We start from the raw sequence: 17892 nt of genomic DNA on the forward strand, positions 1-17892 counted from the left end.
TGGTCGGAGGGCAGGGGATATGGTTAGGAGAGTGTCAACCACCCCTGCATTACTGAGAGAGAAATTTGGGGAGGGGATGAAAGCTTTGACAACTGTCAGGGGGGATGATGTCATGTGTGGGTCTCAGCTTGTAAGCCTGGATGTTTTCCGCACCGGTGAAAGAAAACGAGCTCCTGGGAGTACATCTGGAAGTCTCACAAAGTGGAAGCTGACACTGTTGAGCCGACAGGTTCAGTCAGTGTATTAAGGGGTGTAAACAGAGAGATGCTTAGATGGGAAATGGGAGGGGCAGACAGAGATAAATGGATTGAAGAAACAGTAGAGGAATGGATGATGTTTTTGAGGGGCAAAACACAGCAGAATGAATGAATTGAGGGAGAAGAGGAAGCAGATTAAATAGCAGCCAGGGTCGAGGGAGGTGATTTAGCCACGAGTGACTCAAGGAATGACATATGGTTTGTCACTTTGATCCAGACTGGTATATTTCAACAAGTACTGGTTGAATTGTCATAATATTGTAGAGAGAAGATGAATCTCTGTGACTTCACTGATGTCAGGACTGCCACTTCTTCCACCACTAGGGTTGTCTTTGTGCTTTTAGTGATATGAAGTTTGCCCAGTACTTTTATTATAACCTAACACTAACAAAGCTAAAGACTTCACTTTGTCCTCAGATTTAATTTAGGTAACAGCGCAAACGTCTGGAGCATAATTCACAAATTTCTAACATTCCAGCTGTGTATCTTGTGTTACCTTTGGCATATTAGCCTGTCAAAGGAAACACCTTATTTATGCACATTAGGACTGCCAAATATGTCTGCTATTTGTGAGTGGCTGGTATATTTGCAAAGTTTGCTAAATATTTGCAATTTTGAGGATTTGACAAGAAGTATAACTATGTGAAGGTACTGTTAACCTTAAAAGTCCACTATTCTCAGAACCAATTTCATGCAGTGTTGCCAACTAAACAGCAACTAAAGCTAACATTATGCCAGCAACACAATGTTGGGCTCAAGTGTTCTAAAAATCATGCTCTGATAAACCCTTTGGTTACCTTCTCACATTGTATGAGAATTAAATTGCTATCCAACAACGTTAGATCCAATTTGAAGGAAGTTTCACTAACGTCGACTAACAGCAGCTAACAGCGGCACTCGGTATCATTGTAATTGAGCTTCTCTCACTCACTGACCTGTATTGATCTCCTTTCACAAAGTTTTACAGCTCTTCCATAGTAAATAGTAGTGATGGACAGTTGAGGGAAGGAGTGGACTGACAGCCTACACTCACTAAAAATGAATGACAGCCAAAGTTGTTTGTCCTACAGTGGCCACCGTAGCTAGATTCTTCAATCTACTGACATCTAGTGGTGAGATTTTACACACTGCACCTTTAAACATTGCTTCAACTGATCCTGACCCAGTCTGTGAACAATAACAGCAATACCTAAGGATATGTACATTTTGGCAGTTTGTTAATACAAAGTTAATGGCAGAAACTTTCTCACAGTGTAATCTACATGCAGCTCAAGGTACCTCATAGAGTTGCATAGATTAGATAAATTTGAGCCATCTTCTTTTGCTTATGCAGTTCAGGGTAACGGTGAGTCTGGAGCCTATCCCAGCTAGTGAGTGCTAACCCCTCCAAACTCAATGTCTCGCTGGATAAGCTTCCTAAATGGTTTGGTTGTCTGCTTATAATTTGTCCATGATCAGCCATCTTCTGTCTAAACGCATGATTCTTGGTGCACTTGTTTGTTAAGCTTAATAAGCAAACATCTCCAAAGGTGTTGTCACATTTTTACTTTTTTTGGCATAAACCTTGGTAACAAATTGTAGGCTTTCATCACATCTGTAGTATCTGTTCTTCATTTCTCTTTTACGTGTTTTAGAAAATATATCAGGGGTAAGCAAGTGATCACCTGTGACAGGGAATAATGGTAGGATGGTAAGTGCATTAGAGGGTTGAATTTACTGGAACCGGAACCTGGAATGTCCACTAGTGACCAATTGTCTGCAGCCAGTGAATCACTTGCTGTGAACTTTATCTCCTGCTTAATATATCTGTCAGTGGTGTGGATTTTGTGTTTTTAACTATATTTTTAATTCAGGTAACTGAGCATGTCCAGTATGCTTCCTGAAGGCCAGCCTGTATAAACACAGAGGGCACCTGAGTTGCTGTTGCTCTGTTTACGCACTGCTCACGCTACCTCTTCCCTTTACCCTTCCACAGCTGCTGACATATCTGCAGCGGATTCGTGTGTCTCTTTTAGCTTGTGTTATTTATCCAATCCGCCCCTGCCTACAGATGCAATCACTAAACCTCAAAAAAAAGCGGCCACTTGTGTTCTCTTCTGCTTGTAAAGCCACAAACACGCCTACATCTATAACCTTTATGTCCACTGCAAGCCCACATGCCGCACATTTGCCAAGACTAAAGCAGAGACTGAGCAGGCAGCCAAATGAGAAGATTTTTGTCAAAGTAAGCGGAGCTAAAAGCTGTCAGAAGTTCAGCTCGTGATAACCATTCCTAGAGCGATTAGAGAGGGTAGTGTGGTTACTGCTGGAGTGGCAAAGAAGATGAATTCAGAGAAAAAATGGATGGGGGAAAAATGTGCAGTAAAGAAGAAAAATGGACAAAGATAAAAGAACAAAGGAGGAAATCTGGAAATATTTCAGTTTTATAACTTCTTCATGGCTCTAGGCTGCCCACAGACATGCCAGAATTATTTGAAGCTTTTCTCTTGCCAGTGTTGTCTCTTGTTAAATACCAGCATGTGGTTTTAGAAAAGGTCTGAGTCCCACCCAAAGCCCCTTTTGACATTATTCCTTTGAAGGGTCAACGCCATAAATGATAAAAATGCACCAGTTCAGTCTTCAGTTCAGCACGACATGAACTTTTTTCTAGTTTCTGCATATGTTTGCTTGCTTTCTTTTTAGAAGATTTGTTTTGACTGTCTGTCTTGGATCAACTTAACTGATTTCTCACCGCATCTAATTAAGGTCGAATGTCAGGCCCACTTCATGATTTTGTTTCCCAGAGCTGGTGATTTGCATTAAGCTTTAAAGCTCTTTATAGATGGTTAGATATGTTACAGATGAGCAGGTGACAATGGGATGCAGATTTTTAACCATAGCTGAGCCAAGCTTTGAAGCCTACAGGTGCTAAGTTGAGTGATGTCTCACAGGTCAGCGGGTGCTGCTTTCTGCACTCGCTGTATCAGCAGCAAAGTCTTTTGATTTTCCTTTGGTTTTGATAACTGTGGCAGAGAGAGCAGTGGGGTTTTATTGTGTGGCTGACAGACTGCCGGGATCAATCAGGACCACGTGGTCCTTGACTGAAAACAGACCCATTGTAATATCACTTTTGCAGTATTCAAACCAACTTAGATTAGACATTTCTGGCAGCATGGTTTCCATTTTGATAAATGACATGCAGACTTTTTGGCTTTTTTGGACGTGTTCAGAGACGCTGTGGGCCTCTGCTGTTTTTGTAGTGTGGAGAGCCCAACAGTCAGAATGATTATGAACACAAAACAAAGGGAAATTGTCTTAAAGTTAAAACGCACTGTCAGTTTTGTTTATGGAAGGACAGCATGCTGCTTTAAGCTCAGTACTATCTATCTATAAACAGTAAAAGATGTTTGTAACCACTATCACATCATATATTTGTTTGTACATTAGGCCTGGACCATGTTAAATGACAGAAAATGGACGAAAGGTTGGATGGAAGACCAAAAGTAGCTAGTTGGCTAGCTAGCTTAATTAGCAAGGTGCTTCCATTGTTCTCTTGTGATACTTAATGGGATGCTAAATTTAGCCATTGACAAATAGGCTTAAAATGAATGTACTTGCCAGAAAGTAATGCCCAACTGACTGCTCTTTTAAAGGGGTTGAATGTTCAGCAAGATGTAAAAGCAAGCATCCATCACTTGAAGTGGCCACTTTAAATGTTACTGCCTTGAAACTGGTAAGTTGTACAAAAATGCCAAGGACAAATTATCTTGTTACCATTTTTTAAGCCAACCTATAAACTATTTAAAAGACGGTTTTGCTTTTTGCTGTCACCATATGGTGGCCTTCAGAAAAGAATACAGGTTAAAGACACATCTGTAGTGGCTTTATTTTTCTTTCCCTTTTACATGTACCAGGAAGCTAAGCCTGTATTTCCTACCATCTATGCTGTAAAGATGTTCTGCTAGTTGTATATACTGTATATATATGTCAGTTACTGTTGGAGAAAGGCTCAAGCAAAGTTTGTTAAGCTTACTGTTTCTGGCATTTCAACGTTTTTTGAAACCATATCTAATGAGGTAAAGTTGAGTTTGACAGTGACACTGCTTGCTTATTGGCTAGCGACTGACAAGTCATTAAACCCTCGATAATTCCCATTTCTGGATAATGACCATAACTTACAAAATGAACTTCATGTTTTATTCAGTATGACTTGAAAATAGCAACTGGTGTCATAAAGTAATCAAGAAAGTGTTTACTGAGGTCAAAGAGCAAGGAAGCCAAGGGCCATTTTCCCATAGACTTATAGACCTACATCCAGAAGTCAGTTTGCAACCGGAGTCACCCATAATCCCATGAAAAGGAAAGAAGAGTCAGTGCACTTCTGCATTGGCTTTACTTTTACAACTCAAACCTACATCTTGCTTAATTCTGACACATTTCACTTAAACCACAATGATCAGTTTCGTGCTTAAAGGAAAGTCACAGCTTGACCTTAGCAAGTATTTTATTTCCCCTGGGGACCATGAGTGTCTGCACAAAATTTCATGGGAGTCCATTGAGGAGTTGTTGAGATATTTCAGTCAGGATGAACTGATGTGCTATAAACGCTCATGTGTGACTGATTACATAATGAACCTTCCAGCAGTGATGGACAAATATATATATGCCAGTACCTCAGACACTCATGTGGCCATTTCCATCCACAGAGGGACAAGACTGCTTATTGGTTTTCCAGGGCAGATGTTAGCCCATCTGACAAAAATAGACAGTTATATAACTTCACTGGTTCTGATTTGAAGAGAGTAGAGCCAGGAGACACCCAATACAGCAAAATGAGATTGGTATACACAAAGTATGTGCCTGCCAGTGGACAAATGATGTTCCTAAGTGATTTACAACTCAGGCCGGTTTGACTCTGAACTGTACTTGAGCTCAGTCTGTGATGAATGAAAAGGCCTGGTTGGCCTGAAGCCATCTTAAATCAGCTAAATTAGCTGTGTGTCCGTGTGTACCTTTGGATTTGTGGGGATGTGTATAATCAGGTTAATAGGAAAAGGAAATTGAGCTTCTCTGAGAGATGGAAAGGGGGTCACAGAGGAAGTACAGAAATGACTGAGGGAGAAACAGAGGGGATAATACTTCTCATCTGGGGTTCCTGTATATGACTCAGCAGGCCTCCTTCGTGGTCTCTGGAAATTTAAAAAGTGAAATCTTATATGAAATCTAAATGATCGACATTTAAACGTGACTAGCAGTTTTACAACTGCTCTGTTTACAGAGAGGGATGCTTACATATGCTAATCCCTGCATGTATTGCTCACTGTGGCTTTCTTGTGTTGTTAATATGCACAAGAGACCACTCCACATTTTCAGCAGTTTGTGATTTTAGTAAGCCAGTAAGCACATTTGAATGCATGGAGCCAAGAGACAACCTCGGCTGAAATATTAAGCCAGTGCTGAAGAAAAACAAAAAAGTTCCTTGAGTGACCACTAGACGCTGGCTCCCAAAATAAGTCCGCTTCCTAGTGCAGTATATAAAAACTCTTTACTTTACAGTCGAATTAAATGGTCTCTTGAAGTGGGCTCTGTAGCTACTTTGACCCAACTGTATGCAGAATTATTTTTATATATCAGATATTCCAAATTGTCTTTACACTGGTGTGAAAAAGTGTTTGCTCCCTTCCTGATTTCCCATTTTCGTCAGATCATCAAAGAAATTTAAATATTAGACAAAGATAACACAAGTAAACACAAAATGTAGTTTCTAAATGAAGGTGTTTATTTTTAAGGGGGAAAAAGGCCAAACCTATATGTGTGAAAAACTTTAGCTTCTGTCTCTCTAAAAAGAACATGGCAAGTTACATCTGAACAAAGAATAAGACCTCTGGAACAATATCCTTTGGACAGACAAGACCAAAGTGAAGATTTTTGTCCATAATGCACAATGCAAAAACCAAACTCAGCATAGCAGCACAAACCAACTGTGAGGCACGGTGGTGGAGGGGTGATGATTTGTGCTTGTTTTGTGGCCATAGGACGGGAACCTTGCAGTCTTTGAGTCAACCATGATCTTCTCTGAACAGCGAAGTATTCCAGAGTCAACAATGAGGACATCTGTCCAACAGATAAAGCTTGACCAAAACTGGGTCATGCCACAGGAAAATGATAACATCCACAGCAGAAGACTTACAGCAGAATGACTGAAAAAGAAAAGAGTGAAGATGTTGCAGTGGTTCAGTCTAAGTCCAGACTTCAACCTGACTGAAATGCAGTGGCGGGACCTTAAGATAGTTGTGCATAAACGAATGCCTGCAAACGTCACTAAACTGAAGCAGCGCTGTAAAGAAGAGTCAAAATTCATCCACAACCACAGAAAAGTCCTGATAAAAATCATATAAGCTGCTAAATCACAGGATGTACTTTCACAGGGCTCTCTTTTAGATGCTACTGTAATCATTTTAAGCTTTTAATCAGAAGAATAAATTGTGTAGATTCAGGGATGTTTTATTGACTGAGTAAGAACATTCATTCATTTTCTGGAGCTCGTGAATGTCTCTTCTAAATATCAAAGCAATCCGTCTGGGATGTTGCTGTGTGGACCACACTGAAATATCTGATGGACAAACCAAAAAACATAATCAGTTCTTGGGTGTTGCTAAAAAATGTAAAATTACTTCAGTCTAGACCTTTTAATGTGGTTCTCAGACACATTAGCTCCAAAGCATTACCATCAAAGGATAAATAGCTGCTTTATCCTTGTATGTCTATGTATGCGGTCTGCCTTTGCACATTCTGTTTTTAATCCCACTGTTCTTCTACTCCTCTACACTCCCTCAAAGGTCCGGGAATTGAATAAATTATATTGAAGGAATTTCCTGGCACAGTAGATATAAAGAGTGTCATTGTGGTGCAGGCACAATGAGACATGGATGGATTTATATAGAGGCTCTGTGATATACTCATCTCAGTGACAGACAGACCCAGACTGGTCAGAGTGCAGAGAAGAAGCCATTGTCCTGGAGGTCAGATTGAACCCTGACCAAAATGGCTCACATTGATGTTCGAAATTCCTCTTCCAGAATGACTGTGTGTGTCTGTGTGCATGTCTGTGGTTCACAAAGTTCGGCCCTCATCTGGGTACATCATTTTCATGCACCCGTAACTAATATTGACATAAATAGAATTATTTATATTTGCTGTAACTAAAATACCTAAATGCTAACTTTTATTTATTACATTTACAAAGTATTTTAGTAGATCTCTTTTTTTTTTCATTTCCAAGAGGCATCTTGAGGGTTTCAGAAATATTTACTGAGTGTTTATGGCTTCTGCACTTAGAAATAACTGCATACGCACATCTTTTGTTTCAGTATTTGTCCATCAGTTTATGTAAACCCACTCTGAAGAGCAGCACAGCAGACTCAAACAGCAAGTGTGCGTAACCTTTTCTCTACTATTATCTTTGCAGTGCTGCTGACCTGCGTGTTCTCCTTCAACGTGGACCAGAAGAACAGTTTGTCCTTCTCTGGACCGCTGGAAGATATGTTCGGCTACACTGTCCAGCAGTTTGAGAACAGCGAGGGAAAATGGTGAGTGTCATCAGCAGCGCGTTTTTTAGGAGCTAAAGTCACCAGGAGGCCGGATGTATGTGATCCCTGCACATACATCTCACATGTAACACATGCATCTCACATGTAACACACAAGTTTTTGTACAAAGTATCGGTATCGGATCAGTATTGTCGATACCACCCTGAATATTACTTGGTATCGGATCGGAAAGAAAATTAGTGGTATCGCACATCACTACAGTGCAGGTGGGTGAGACATACAGCGGCAGGCTGCTTTCCCATCGATCAAAGCATACTGGGACCTGTGCATTTCGATTGGTTGGGCAGGTTGTCCATCTCTCCTCATATTTATCACTCCTTAAAGTGGTACCCTCATTTTACGTGGGTTACACACAGATGCTCGCTGAAAGACAAGACCGTTCCAGCGCGAACCTTGTTGTAAAAATAAAGATGACTTCATGTGTTAATATTTTACCTAAAAGTCACACGAGGTGTCTTATCTGGAACATTTTTGCAACACTTTACATGTGGTACAGGTCTGCAGCAGCATAAGGTTAAATAAACAGAAAGAAAAAAGCTCATCTCATGCAGTAACTTCACACCACACTTAGTGTCATTGTATGAATACGTTCAGTAAATTGCATCCATTCCTGCTTATCTAGTTGGCATATCTTGTCCCACGTCTTTTGTCGTAAAGAGACTTTTCTCACATCAAATTGATAGCTTTGGTGGTGAGATGACTGTTTTCATACCGTTTTGGTTTATCACAAATTCCCTTATTAGAGTGTTGGACTAATTAACCAACAGTCTTATGGATCACTGTGTCTAAGAAGTTGCATATCTAAATGAAATACTCAGAAGACAAAAGTCGAACATACGGTGTGTATTTAATGCTAATTAAATTAAAATAGCAAAGTTCTCAGAACAGCCAGGGAATACAAGTATCCAAGAAACACTAGGATTACTTATTCAGACAGCACATGGAAATCAGAGCTACATGGCACACAGATATGGTCATGGACAACACGACAAATGACAAAGAAGGACTGAGAAAGTACAAGAGGTAATGAGGATAGAGGAAATGAAGACAATCGGGGAACCAGTGAGGGCCCAGGACAGGAAGAAAAGCTGCGCAAGACACGAAGGGAAACTGAACGTTTCAAATTAAAGACAGGAAGTAAGTAAAGAAAACAGACAAGAAGACAGACTGAATGTGAGACATTGAGACAGAGATGAAGAAACTTTGAAAGATAAAGACAAACAGACGAGACAGAAGGAGGGCCAGAACAGAAACACAAAGGGAGACTCACTAAATACATCACTAAAGTGAACAGAAACTGAAGGCACAAACAAGGCTAGAAAGTAAACCATAAAGAACTTATACAAAGCATCAGAAAATTAACAAGATGTATTAAAAACAACCTTGTGAATAGAAAACAAAACATTAACACGACAGAAACCTAATCCAAAGAACCTAAAATTCAAAACTAGAATGAATCCTCAACTCAAAGACTCAAAACCTTGGATCAAAGACCCATGGACCATGACAAACTGGGTGGGAGAAGCAGACCAGTTGGTAGGCTCCCTTTCACCAATTTTACAGCCATCATTTTACCAGGAAAATGTGTCTTCTGTCCTTCAAGGTCTTATTCAAAATCAGCAACACTACACTTTAGGAATTTGATTAATTTGCATAACAGGAGTGACATCTAAATATCCAGCTGACCTCTCTTCTAATTTGATCAATTTCTCAGACAGACAGTTTACCTGCAGATTTCCAAACAGATTAATCATATTTAAATTATCCTTTTTAAATTATCTTTTTCCTGGAACCATGTTCCAGGATTTTTCCTTCACCATTTATGAGGTTTCAAGAAGAAGATAAACGACAGATATGAATGTTTGAAAAAGTTATAGATGAAAAGATTAGATGAAAAATACTCAAAGGATAAATTCAATTGGTTTATTGTTTTATAAATAAGTTGAAAAAGAAAAAGTTAAACAAGTAAATAATGAAACAAGGTAAAATGAAGTAAGAACAAAACGTTAACAAGTAAATAATGAAACAAGGTAAAATGAAGTAAGAACAAAACGTTAACAAGTAAATAATGAAACAAGGTAAAATGAAGTAAGAACAAAACGTTAACAAGTAAATAATGAAACAAGGTAGAGGAGAGAAAACCCCAACAATCCCCTCTGAGCAAGCACTAGGCGACAGTGGGGAGGAAAAACTGCCTTTAAACGGGCAGAAACCTCCGGCAGAACCAGGCTCAGGAGGGGACAGTCAACTGCCGGGACTGGTTGGGGAGGTGAACAGAGGTGGAGCAAGACGAGGCTACACCAGGTGAGGAAGCAGTAGAGTCTCTCCTCCAGGGCCAGCGGAAGCGTTTGTTCTTCCTTTTCATGCACTTTTCTACAAGAGCTTTTTTTTCCAGGATGAGGGTTCTCAACTCATCGATGGTTTCTGCATTTTGCTTCTCAAGCTTCTTGCATGTTTTCTCCACCTCTTCCAGTGTTGCTCGTTTTTCTTCAAGCTTTTCCTTGAGCTCTTTGGATGTTTCTTCCTGCATTAGCTTGTCTTTGTGCATGTCTGCGTTTCTCTGTTGTACTTCTTTGTACATGTCTTGTAGCTCCTCATTTCTTCTGTGGATATCTTGGAGCGTACGCTGCAGGTCGTCATGTATTTTGTCTTGTTCTTGCTTTTGCGCCTGCATTTCAGTGTGTTTGCGCTTCAAGTTGTTGTATTCCAACAATATCCCCTTACCCAGCCAACATGTATATATGGGCCCCACCTGGTTTTTGCTTGGTCTGGATGGGTACCATGTGGGCATGGGCTCAACTGGGCTTTTTGTATGGGGCCTACTTGGGTTTTTCACATTAAACCCATATGGGCAATCCCAAGTGGACACTTTTAGTAGGTCCTAGTTGGGTCAAACATGGGAAACACTTAACTTGGTCCAAAATGGGAAACACATGTAGGACCCACTTGGGTTTTCCACCTGGGATAGACATGGGCAAACACAGTCATTTAAGGATAGGCTGTTGTTGTGTGCCCCAGGTGGGGCAAAGTGAGGTAATCAATATATGTTTTAATATCGATGACACAGGTGGGGAACACCTGGTCAAACTATATGGGTCGCACATGGGCAAATGCAAGTCAGACCCTGAAAACATGTCTATGTGGGCCCCAGGTGGGGCAAAGTGAGGTAATCAATATATTTTTTAGTACTGATGACACAGGTGGGGCCCACCTGGTCAAACTATATGGGTCGCACATGGGCAAATGCAAGTCAGACCCTGAAAAATGTCTATGTGGGCCCCATACGGTTTATGTTAAGTTAATATGGGCATATATTTTATGTGGGCTCAAGATTGTTTAGTATATATGGGACCCACTTGGGTTTCTCACATTAAAGCCATATGGGTGGGCATCTAATGTAGGTCCTAGTTGGGTCAGTGATGGTAAATGTGTACATTGGTTCAAAATGGTAGCACATGCTTATGTGAGGATTCTTCTTCTGTGAAGAGCCAGAGAAAGTGTTATTTGAATAAAGGAGGATTCATTCCAAACAAGCCCATCACAGATTGCACACAACCCAGGGAGTTCTGAAAGTCAAATTGTAAAAAGAATCTCAAAAGAAAGTATGAACATAACTCTCTTTTATAACCTGCAGACGGCACCCATGGGGTACCATTCTCTAACAAATCACCCTAACTTTAACATATTTGGCACAACCTCAGTCTATCACTTTTGCTATCCTTACGTACAGTCAGATGTTCTTTACCCTTCATTTTTGACCCCCTCAGTATTTAGCCTTGGCTAGCGAATGTACTCAAAATCCACGTTGAGACCTCAAGATGTTATGTGTTATCAGACACTACACCCCAGCTGTCAAGTGAGACTATAGGAACTTTGGTGTTTTTGAACATTCAATGTTACTCAAAACACTCCGCACACTATTCGAAATAACTGGTTTGAAACTGGTTACTTTTTAATTTTAGATTTCATTTTAAGTACTTAATTTGAACTTTCAGTACTCTGCATGGTAGGCTGCATGGTGAGGCTCAGATAAGATCAAATAAGGACTTCATGATTCTTCTTAGGTAAATTCACTTGTCACAGCAGCAATAATAAGTGATTAAAACAGACACAAGAGTAGAAAAAAAGAAAATAAAAAAATACAAATAAAAAACCTAAGATAAAAGTGAATTACACAGACAAAATCCAGATTTGGCATTTGCAAATTAAGGATTACTGGTTGTTCAAACAATTAAGACTATTTACTTGAGCAAACATGCGGTTGAGGATTTTTAGTAGATCAGATACACTCTACTGTATTAGAGAAAAGACAGTACATGGAAGTTGGAAGTTTTGGTTAATCAGATCCAGTAAAGCTCCTGAAGTATATTACCGATCTGTTAAAATGTTACTCTTCAAACTTGTGCCCTCAAATTATATAACCAGAAATAATTTATATTTTCTTTCAAATAGTAGAAAGGAGAGGGAATGGGGTCTTTCAAGCAGTCACACTTCAACTGTGTAACTCCCCACACTATTGAAACTTTTCAAAAGCAGTCTAATGTTAGAAGAGCTTTTAGGTAAACTGTTTCTGTTGTTATTATTATTATTCTTATCATCATTATTATATATTTTATTAATTATATTTTTATTATGATGTTGATTTGGGTGACAATTATTTGACAAATATTATATATTAATTTTCTAAACATATTAACCATCCCTATGCTTAAAAAACTATTAAAAATATTTTTTTTCTTTTAAACTTGTGTATTGTTTGACTTTTAAAATGTTTGTATCAGGTGTTAAATTATTTTTTAAATAAAGTTGTTTTTAATGTGAGCGGCTCCTATTGGCTCGTTTAAAAAGAGGGAGGAGCAGATTGCACCGCCTAGCGTCTAGTCTTCGCGGTCTTTCGTCAGTTGCCGCCTTTTCTCTCCCTGGTGTTTGAGAACGTGGAGGACAAAAGGATACCAAAGAATCGAAAACTATGACAAAGCTAAATACTCAAAGTTTGATAAGTTTTCATCAATGATTATTTTAGTAACTTTCTATAGTTGTCCTAAACGGTATAAATGGTAAATGGCCTGTATTTGTATAGTGCTTTTACTAGTCCCTAAGGGGGAGAAGCATAACATCTTTAGCTAGCAGGTAGAACTGGGTTAATTTACTGTCATTGTCTTTGGCAAACATAATTAAAAGTTAATTGCTAAACTCTTACTGCCTATATTCTACTCAATAAAGTTCATCTTTTCTTATTCTGTTTTCATTCCGCCATTCTCTCTCTACAGTTTTTGAATTTACATACTGTAACGTACACGGCAGTTTTTTTTCTGTACTTCTGCAACCTTTTCTTAGGTTTTCCTATAAGGTATTTGTAATTAATTAACATGAAATTTCCCCTTGTGGGACTAAGGTATCTTATCTTATCTTAAAAAAAATTATTCTTTTTTTGGCTTTACTGGATTCCCACTCAGGTTACTCGGCCATTATGCACTACCCAGTAAACAAAATGGCTGAACAGTATCTTAAATGTTTGAACATGAGCTAGTCATGCCATATCACGTGATATTCATGTGCAGTGTAGCAAGCTCACCTTATAGGGGTGTAAAACATGAGGCGTATGAGGTGATTGTTTAAATTACAGCAGTAGATGCCTGCAGCTGAAACGGTTTTCTGATCTGAACCTGAACCTACTGGTCACGTTTACGGTAATGTTACCAGATATGCGTTGTACTATAGGAAAACGGTGGTGGATCAGTGTGCAAAAAGCCCCCAAAAGAAACACACAGCTTCTTTAGCTCAAACACTGTCTGATCTCTCTCTTAGATACTGTGCTGTTCCATCTAGTTATTGGTTACTGAGAAATGTTTGGTTATTAATTTATTAAGAGAGTGCAGCTGTTCAGATCACATGGTGAAGTAGGAAAATGCAGAACATGTTACTATAGCTAAATGCTGTGTAAAATACCAGTAATAAATCTTACTCCCATTTATGGCTTTTACTACTGTGGGGCTAAATAAAAAATTACAGACATAATGAAATCTGCTACAATTACAAAGCTTAAGTTTAAAACAATTATTATTTATTAAGCATTTTTTTTGCTCTTTTTTTATTCTTTTTGCTAATAATGGACTCAATTTTATTATCAAGTTCAAAGACCTATTAAACTTTTAAACCGTTAAATCCAGGAAATTAAATGCTCGTAAATGTACGAGACCCTCTTTATTTGTTGCTAACAATGAAAGTTTCATAGAATCCATAGGAACTGCTTGGGGTCATTTTTGACCCCACTTGTGGAAGAGTGGGGTAGTGATACAAAAACTGCATTTTTTTTTAATTAATGAAAAAATAAATAAAAATAGAAATGGCTTCATGTTACAAACATATTTTATGAGGAGTACCTAGAATATGAATATATTGCAACTTTTCATTTTAAAGATTTTGAAGAAAAACAACCCGTGGGGTCATGTGCATCTAAGGGTTAAAAGGAAAACGCTGAAAATTTAAATAGTTAAAAGTTGAAATGTAAATAGTTGGTTTTTGTATTATATGATTTATTTATTAGATTTTATGTGGAGTGAATAAATAAAAGTATATTTATGGTGCCTGCTAGAGACAAAGCACGTACAAACCCCAAAACACGTGAAAATTCCAAAACACGTAAAAACTCCATAGCACGTACAAAGGCTGTGTAATTTTTAAAAGTTTAAAAGTCACAGTTGGACAAAATAAATGTGAAAAATGTTGTTTTGTGTACCCTCGTGATTTTTGAAATGGTTTTATTTACAAACTAGTTTTTGTTTGCGGTCAGCTTTAATATATTTGGTGTCGTATTGGCCGTCTGATAAATTGATTTTGTGACTGTTTTGCTACATGGGGCCCACCCAGTGCCAGAAATTAGCCAATTCAAACTAGAAGTAAGATGCAACTACAGAACCCACTGATAATGCCATTCCAACTTTTTAGCTCATGTTGTACCCACAAAAAACTTGAAAGATGGGGCCCGGGTTGATTTCTATGTACTTTGCCTAGTTGGGGCCCATTTAGTTCCCAGATTTTACCAATATAACACCGAGATGGGCTTATAAAATGGGGCCATTATGGAACCCGCGGACAATCCCACTTAAAACCCACTTTTTAGTCTTTGTGGTGCCCACATGGTACCCACAAAAAACTTGAAAGATGGGGCCCGGGGGGGTTTCTGTGTACTTTGCCCAGTTGGGGCCCATTTAGTTCCCAGATTTTACCAACATAACACCTATATGGGCGTTTAACATGGGGCCATTACGGAACCTGCGGACAATCCTATATGGGGCCCATTTTTCAGCCCATTTCCAAACCATATGGGCCCCACATATAAATGTTGGCTGGGTAGTGAGCTCGGAGTTGTTTCTTGCCATTTGATCCATCCTTTTCTGCATGTGTGAGCATTGTTTGTCCAGTTTTTCTTTTTCCCCTTCTAGTTCACTTGTTTTGTCCTTCAGTTCACTACAAAACTGTTGCAGTTTTAGGTTTTTACCCTCAAAGTCTTCGACAATACACTTCTCTTCTTTCAATCTTTCTTTCTCTTGAAGGTCTTTATTTTGGCGCAGTGTATCATCCAACTTTACTTTCAGCGTTCTCTATTTTTCCTCCGTGACTTTGAGTTTGTGCTCCATGTCTCTTTGCTTTTTCTCCTGTTCTTCCTTCTGTTGGAGGATTTCTTTATTTTTTTTCACAGCTTCATCGAAGTTTGTTTGGAGCAGCCGATTAATTTGGTCCATATATTGGAGATCCCATTCTGTCTTCTCAACAGTAGCTTTGCTGTCTTTAAGCTGGTTGGACATCTCCTTTAGTTCCGCGCTCTTTTGCTTGTTTTCCTTAATTAGGAAGACAATCTGCTCTCGGGCTTGTCCAAACTTGATTCCCCAGCCCTCATTAATAATTGTTATGTCGGGCTGGCGTTGTTGTCTTTCTTCCAGGTTCTTATTTTGCGCTTCCATCTGTCTACACTTCTCCTCCAGTTGAAGTTTCTCGTCTTCAATCTGTTGAATTTTATTCTGGAGATGGTAGTTTTCCTTCCTACTGTCATGTAATGCCCTTTGGACGGCTAAGAGGTCATTTGGCTGGCCACGACAGGAAGGAGAAGCGGCGTAATCTTTTTGCCTTGGTTGGTGTCTTGTTGGATACATGTTGAAGGTTGTACACGACAACTCTGAAAAGGTTTCCAAAAGTTTCTGTGGTGAACGTGTGAAAGCTGCAAACACAAATGCTGCGAAGACACAAACTACAAATTGCTGTTTCTCACCCGTTTAAGATCAAAGTGTAGTGACATCATAACTCCGTGAGCCAATGAGATTGTCGTGTGACATTTTGGAATGGGGATTTTTTTTTTTTAAACCGTTTTCAAATTTAACTTAATATTTGACTGTTTCTTAACTGACCTGTTTAGCTGATTAAGAAATGAATTGCCACGAGCATCCCTAATGTTATATAACAGACAACAGAAAAAAAACTGTTTTTTTTCCTAAGTAATAGAGGTATAATACATTTTTTAAATGTGTCTTTTTTTCCCAATGAATATTTTTGTTTAAGAGAATTCTGGCCAAAAATGTGCACATGTATCAAGACAAGTGTTCATTCGGTTAAATTCTACTCCAGAAAATAATAAAAAAAGGAAAAAAACACTGATTCGCTTGTAAAATTAAGCTGAGGCGAGCACACCAGCTGCGGCTGTAATGAAGGTCCTTGTTTTTACTACTAGCTGTTAACCTTAAACTGCCCGCCAGAGTATTCACATACCCAGCCTGTTAATACAATGAAACCAAGCATCCGTGGCTTCTTGCTAAAATAAACATGGAAACATATTTTTAAAATCTTTTATCTCTTCTGCTTTCTGCAAACTCCTTTAGTTACTCTAAAGTCAGACCTGTTGCACTATAATCGCTGATCCTTTCCTGCATGGCTATACCTGATGGTGCTTTGTACTAGTTAACTTATCGAGATCATATGAGATCACTTGTAGTAATTCACTTACTGCTAATCAGTGGAGCCATTTGCAACTGAAACTCCTCAGTGCAGTCAAACATGTGTGCTACATATCATCCAAAAAGCTTGATTTTGTTCTGTTTCACACTAGTGATGAGGGCAAAGCACGCTGCGAGCGGAGGGAGGACATGACAGAGGCTGAATGATTTACAGAGGTTTAGTGGGGAAAAATTAGAGACGACCTGTAGCTCTCAGTGTTACGCTTGGGAAAATATTTTAATGAGAAAATATAGCAATCACATGGTGATGTAACACGCAGGTTGCTATAAGTGGGAGGTGACTGATTAGTTACAGATGCCTTAACCGTCAGCGAGGGTGGGCAGAGAAAAGCTGTTACATGTGGCACAGGCGGTTCAGCTTTTCGCTGGAGCCTCTTGTAACCTTGGCTAACCCCAAGATTTGTCTGCTCTCCACAACATTGCTGGGAAAGGTTTCAGAAAAGTGCAATGTTTTCATTTTTTAAATCATGTGAAAATGATTTGTTATTATTGTAGAAATTCAACATTTAAAGAGTTTTAAGGTTTAAGAACTTGTAACCTATTTTTTGCTGAAAAATATCCATATAATATTCATCCAATGATGAATTATGGTTTGTGGGGGCAGAAGGTAACAGAGGTGCCCGGATATCCCTCTCCCTAGCGATGTCTTCCAGCGTATCTGGGGGCGCTCCCAGCTGAGAGACATAATTTTCCTAGCTTGCTCTGTGTTTTCCAGCAGTCTCCTCCTGATGGGACACGTCCCAAATATCTCACCTACAAGATTTCCAGGTGCCAGCCTAATTAGATGTCAAAACTGCCACAGCTTTCTCATTTTGTTGTGGAGGTTTAGCAGCTCTTTGAGCTTGTTGCTCTATCTCCAAAGCAGATCCCAGACATGCTTTGGAGGAAGCTCATTTCCTGCCACTTGCATCCCTGATCTTTTTCTTTTGGGAAAAACTACTTAGTGAAAAAGAGTAATTATCAAATAAACCGGGATTCAGAGTTGTAAGCCGAGCTAGCAGCTTCATTTTCAGTTGTTTAATTCTATATTCAGCATCC

At 39.1% G+C, this 17892-nt stretch overlaps 1 protein-coding gene across 1 annotated transcript in view; it reads left to right on the forward strand.

Annotated features, from left to right (window-relative positions):
- Positions 1–17892, forward strand: part of itga1 (integrin, alpha 1) — a 65144-nt gene that overhangs the window by 21138 nt on the left and 26114 nt on the right. The window contains exon 2 of the mRNA XM_084935512.1: positions 7705–7825. Coding sequence (XP_084791638.1) covers positions 7705–7825 — 121 coding nt within the window. The remainder of the gene's footprint in view (positions 1–7704; positions 7826–17892) is intronic.

This window comes from Perissodus microlepis, chromosome 7 (genome assembly GCF_051167445.1).
Source record: "Perissodus microlepis isolate ML-2025 ecotype Zambia chromosome 7, ASM5116744v1, whole genome shotgun sequence".
Lineage (NCBI taxonomy): Eukaryota > Metazoa > Chordata > Actinopteri > Cichliformes > Cichlidae > Perissodus > Perissodus microlepis.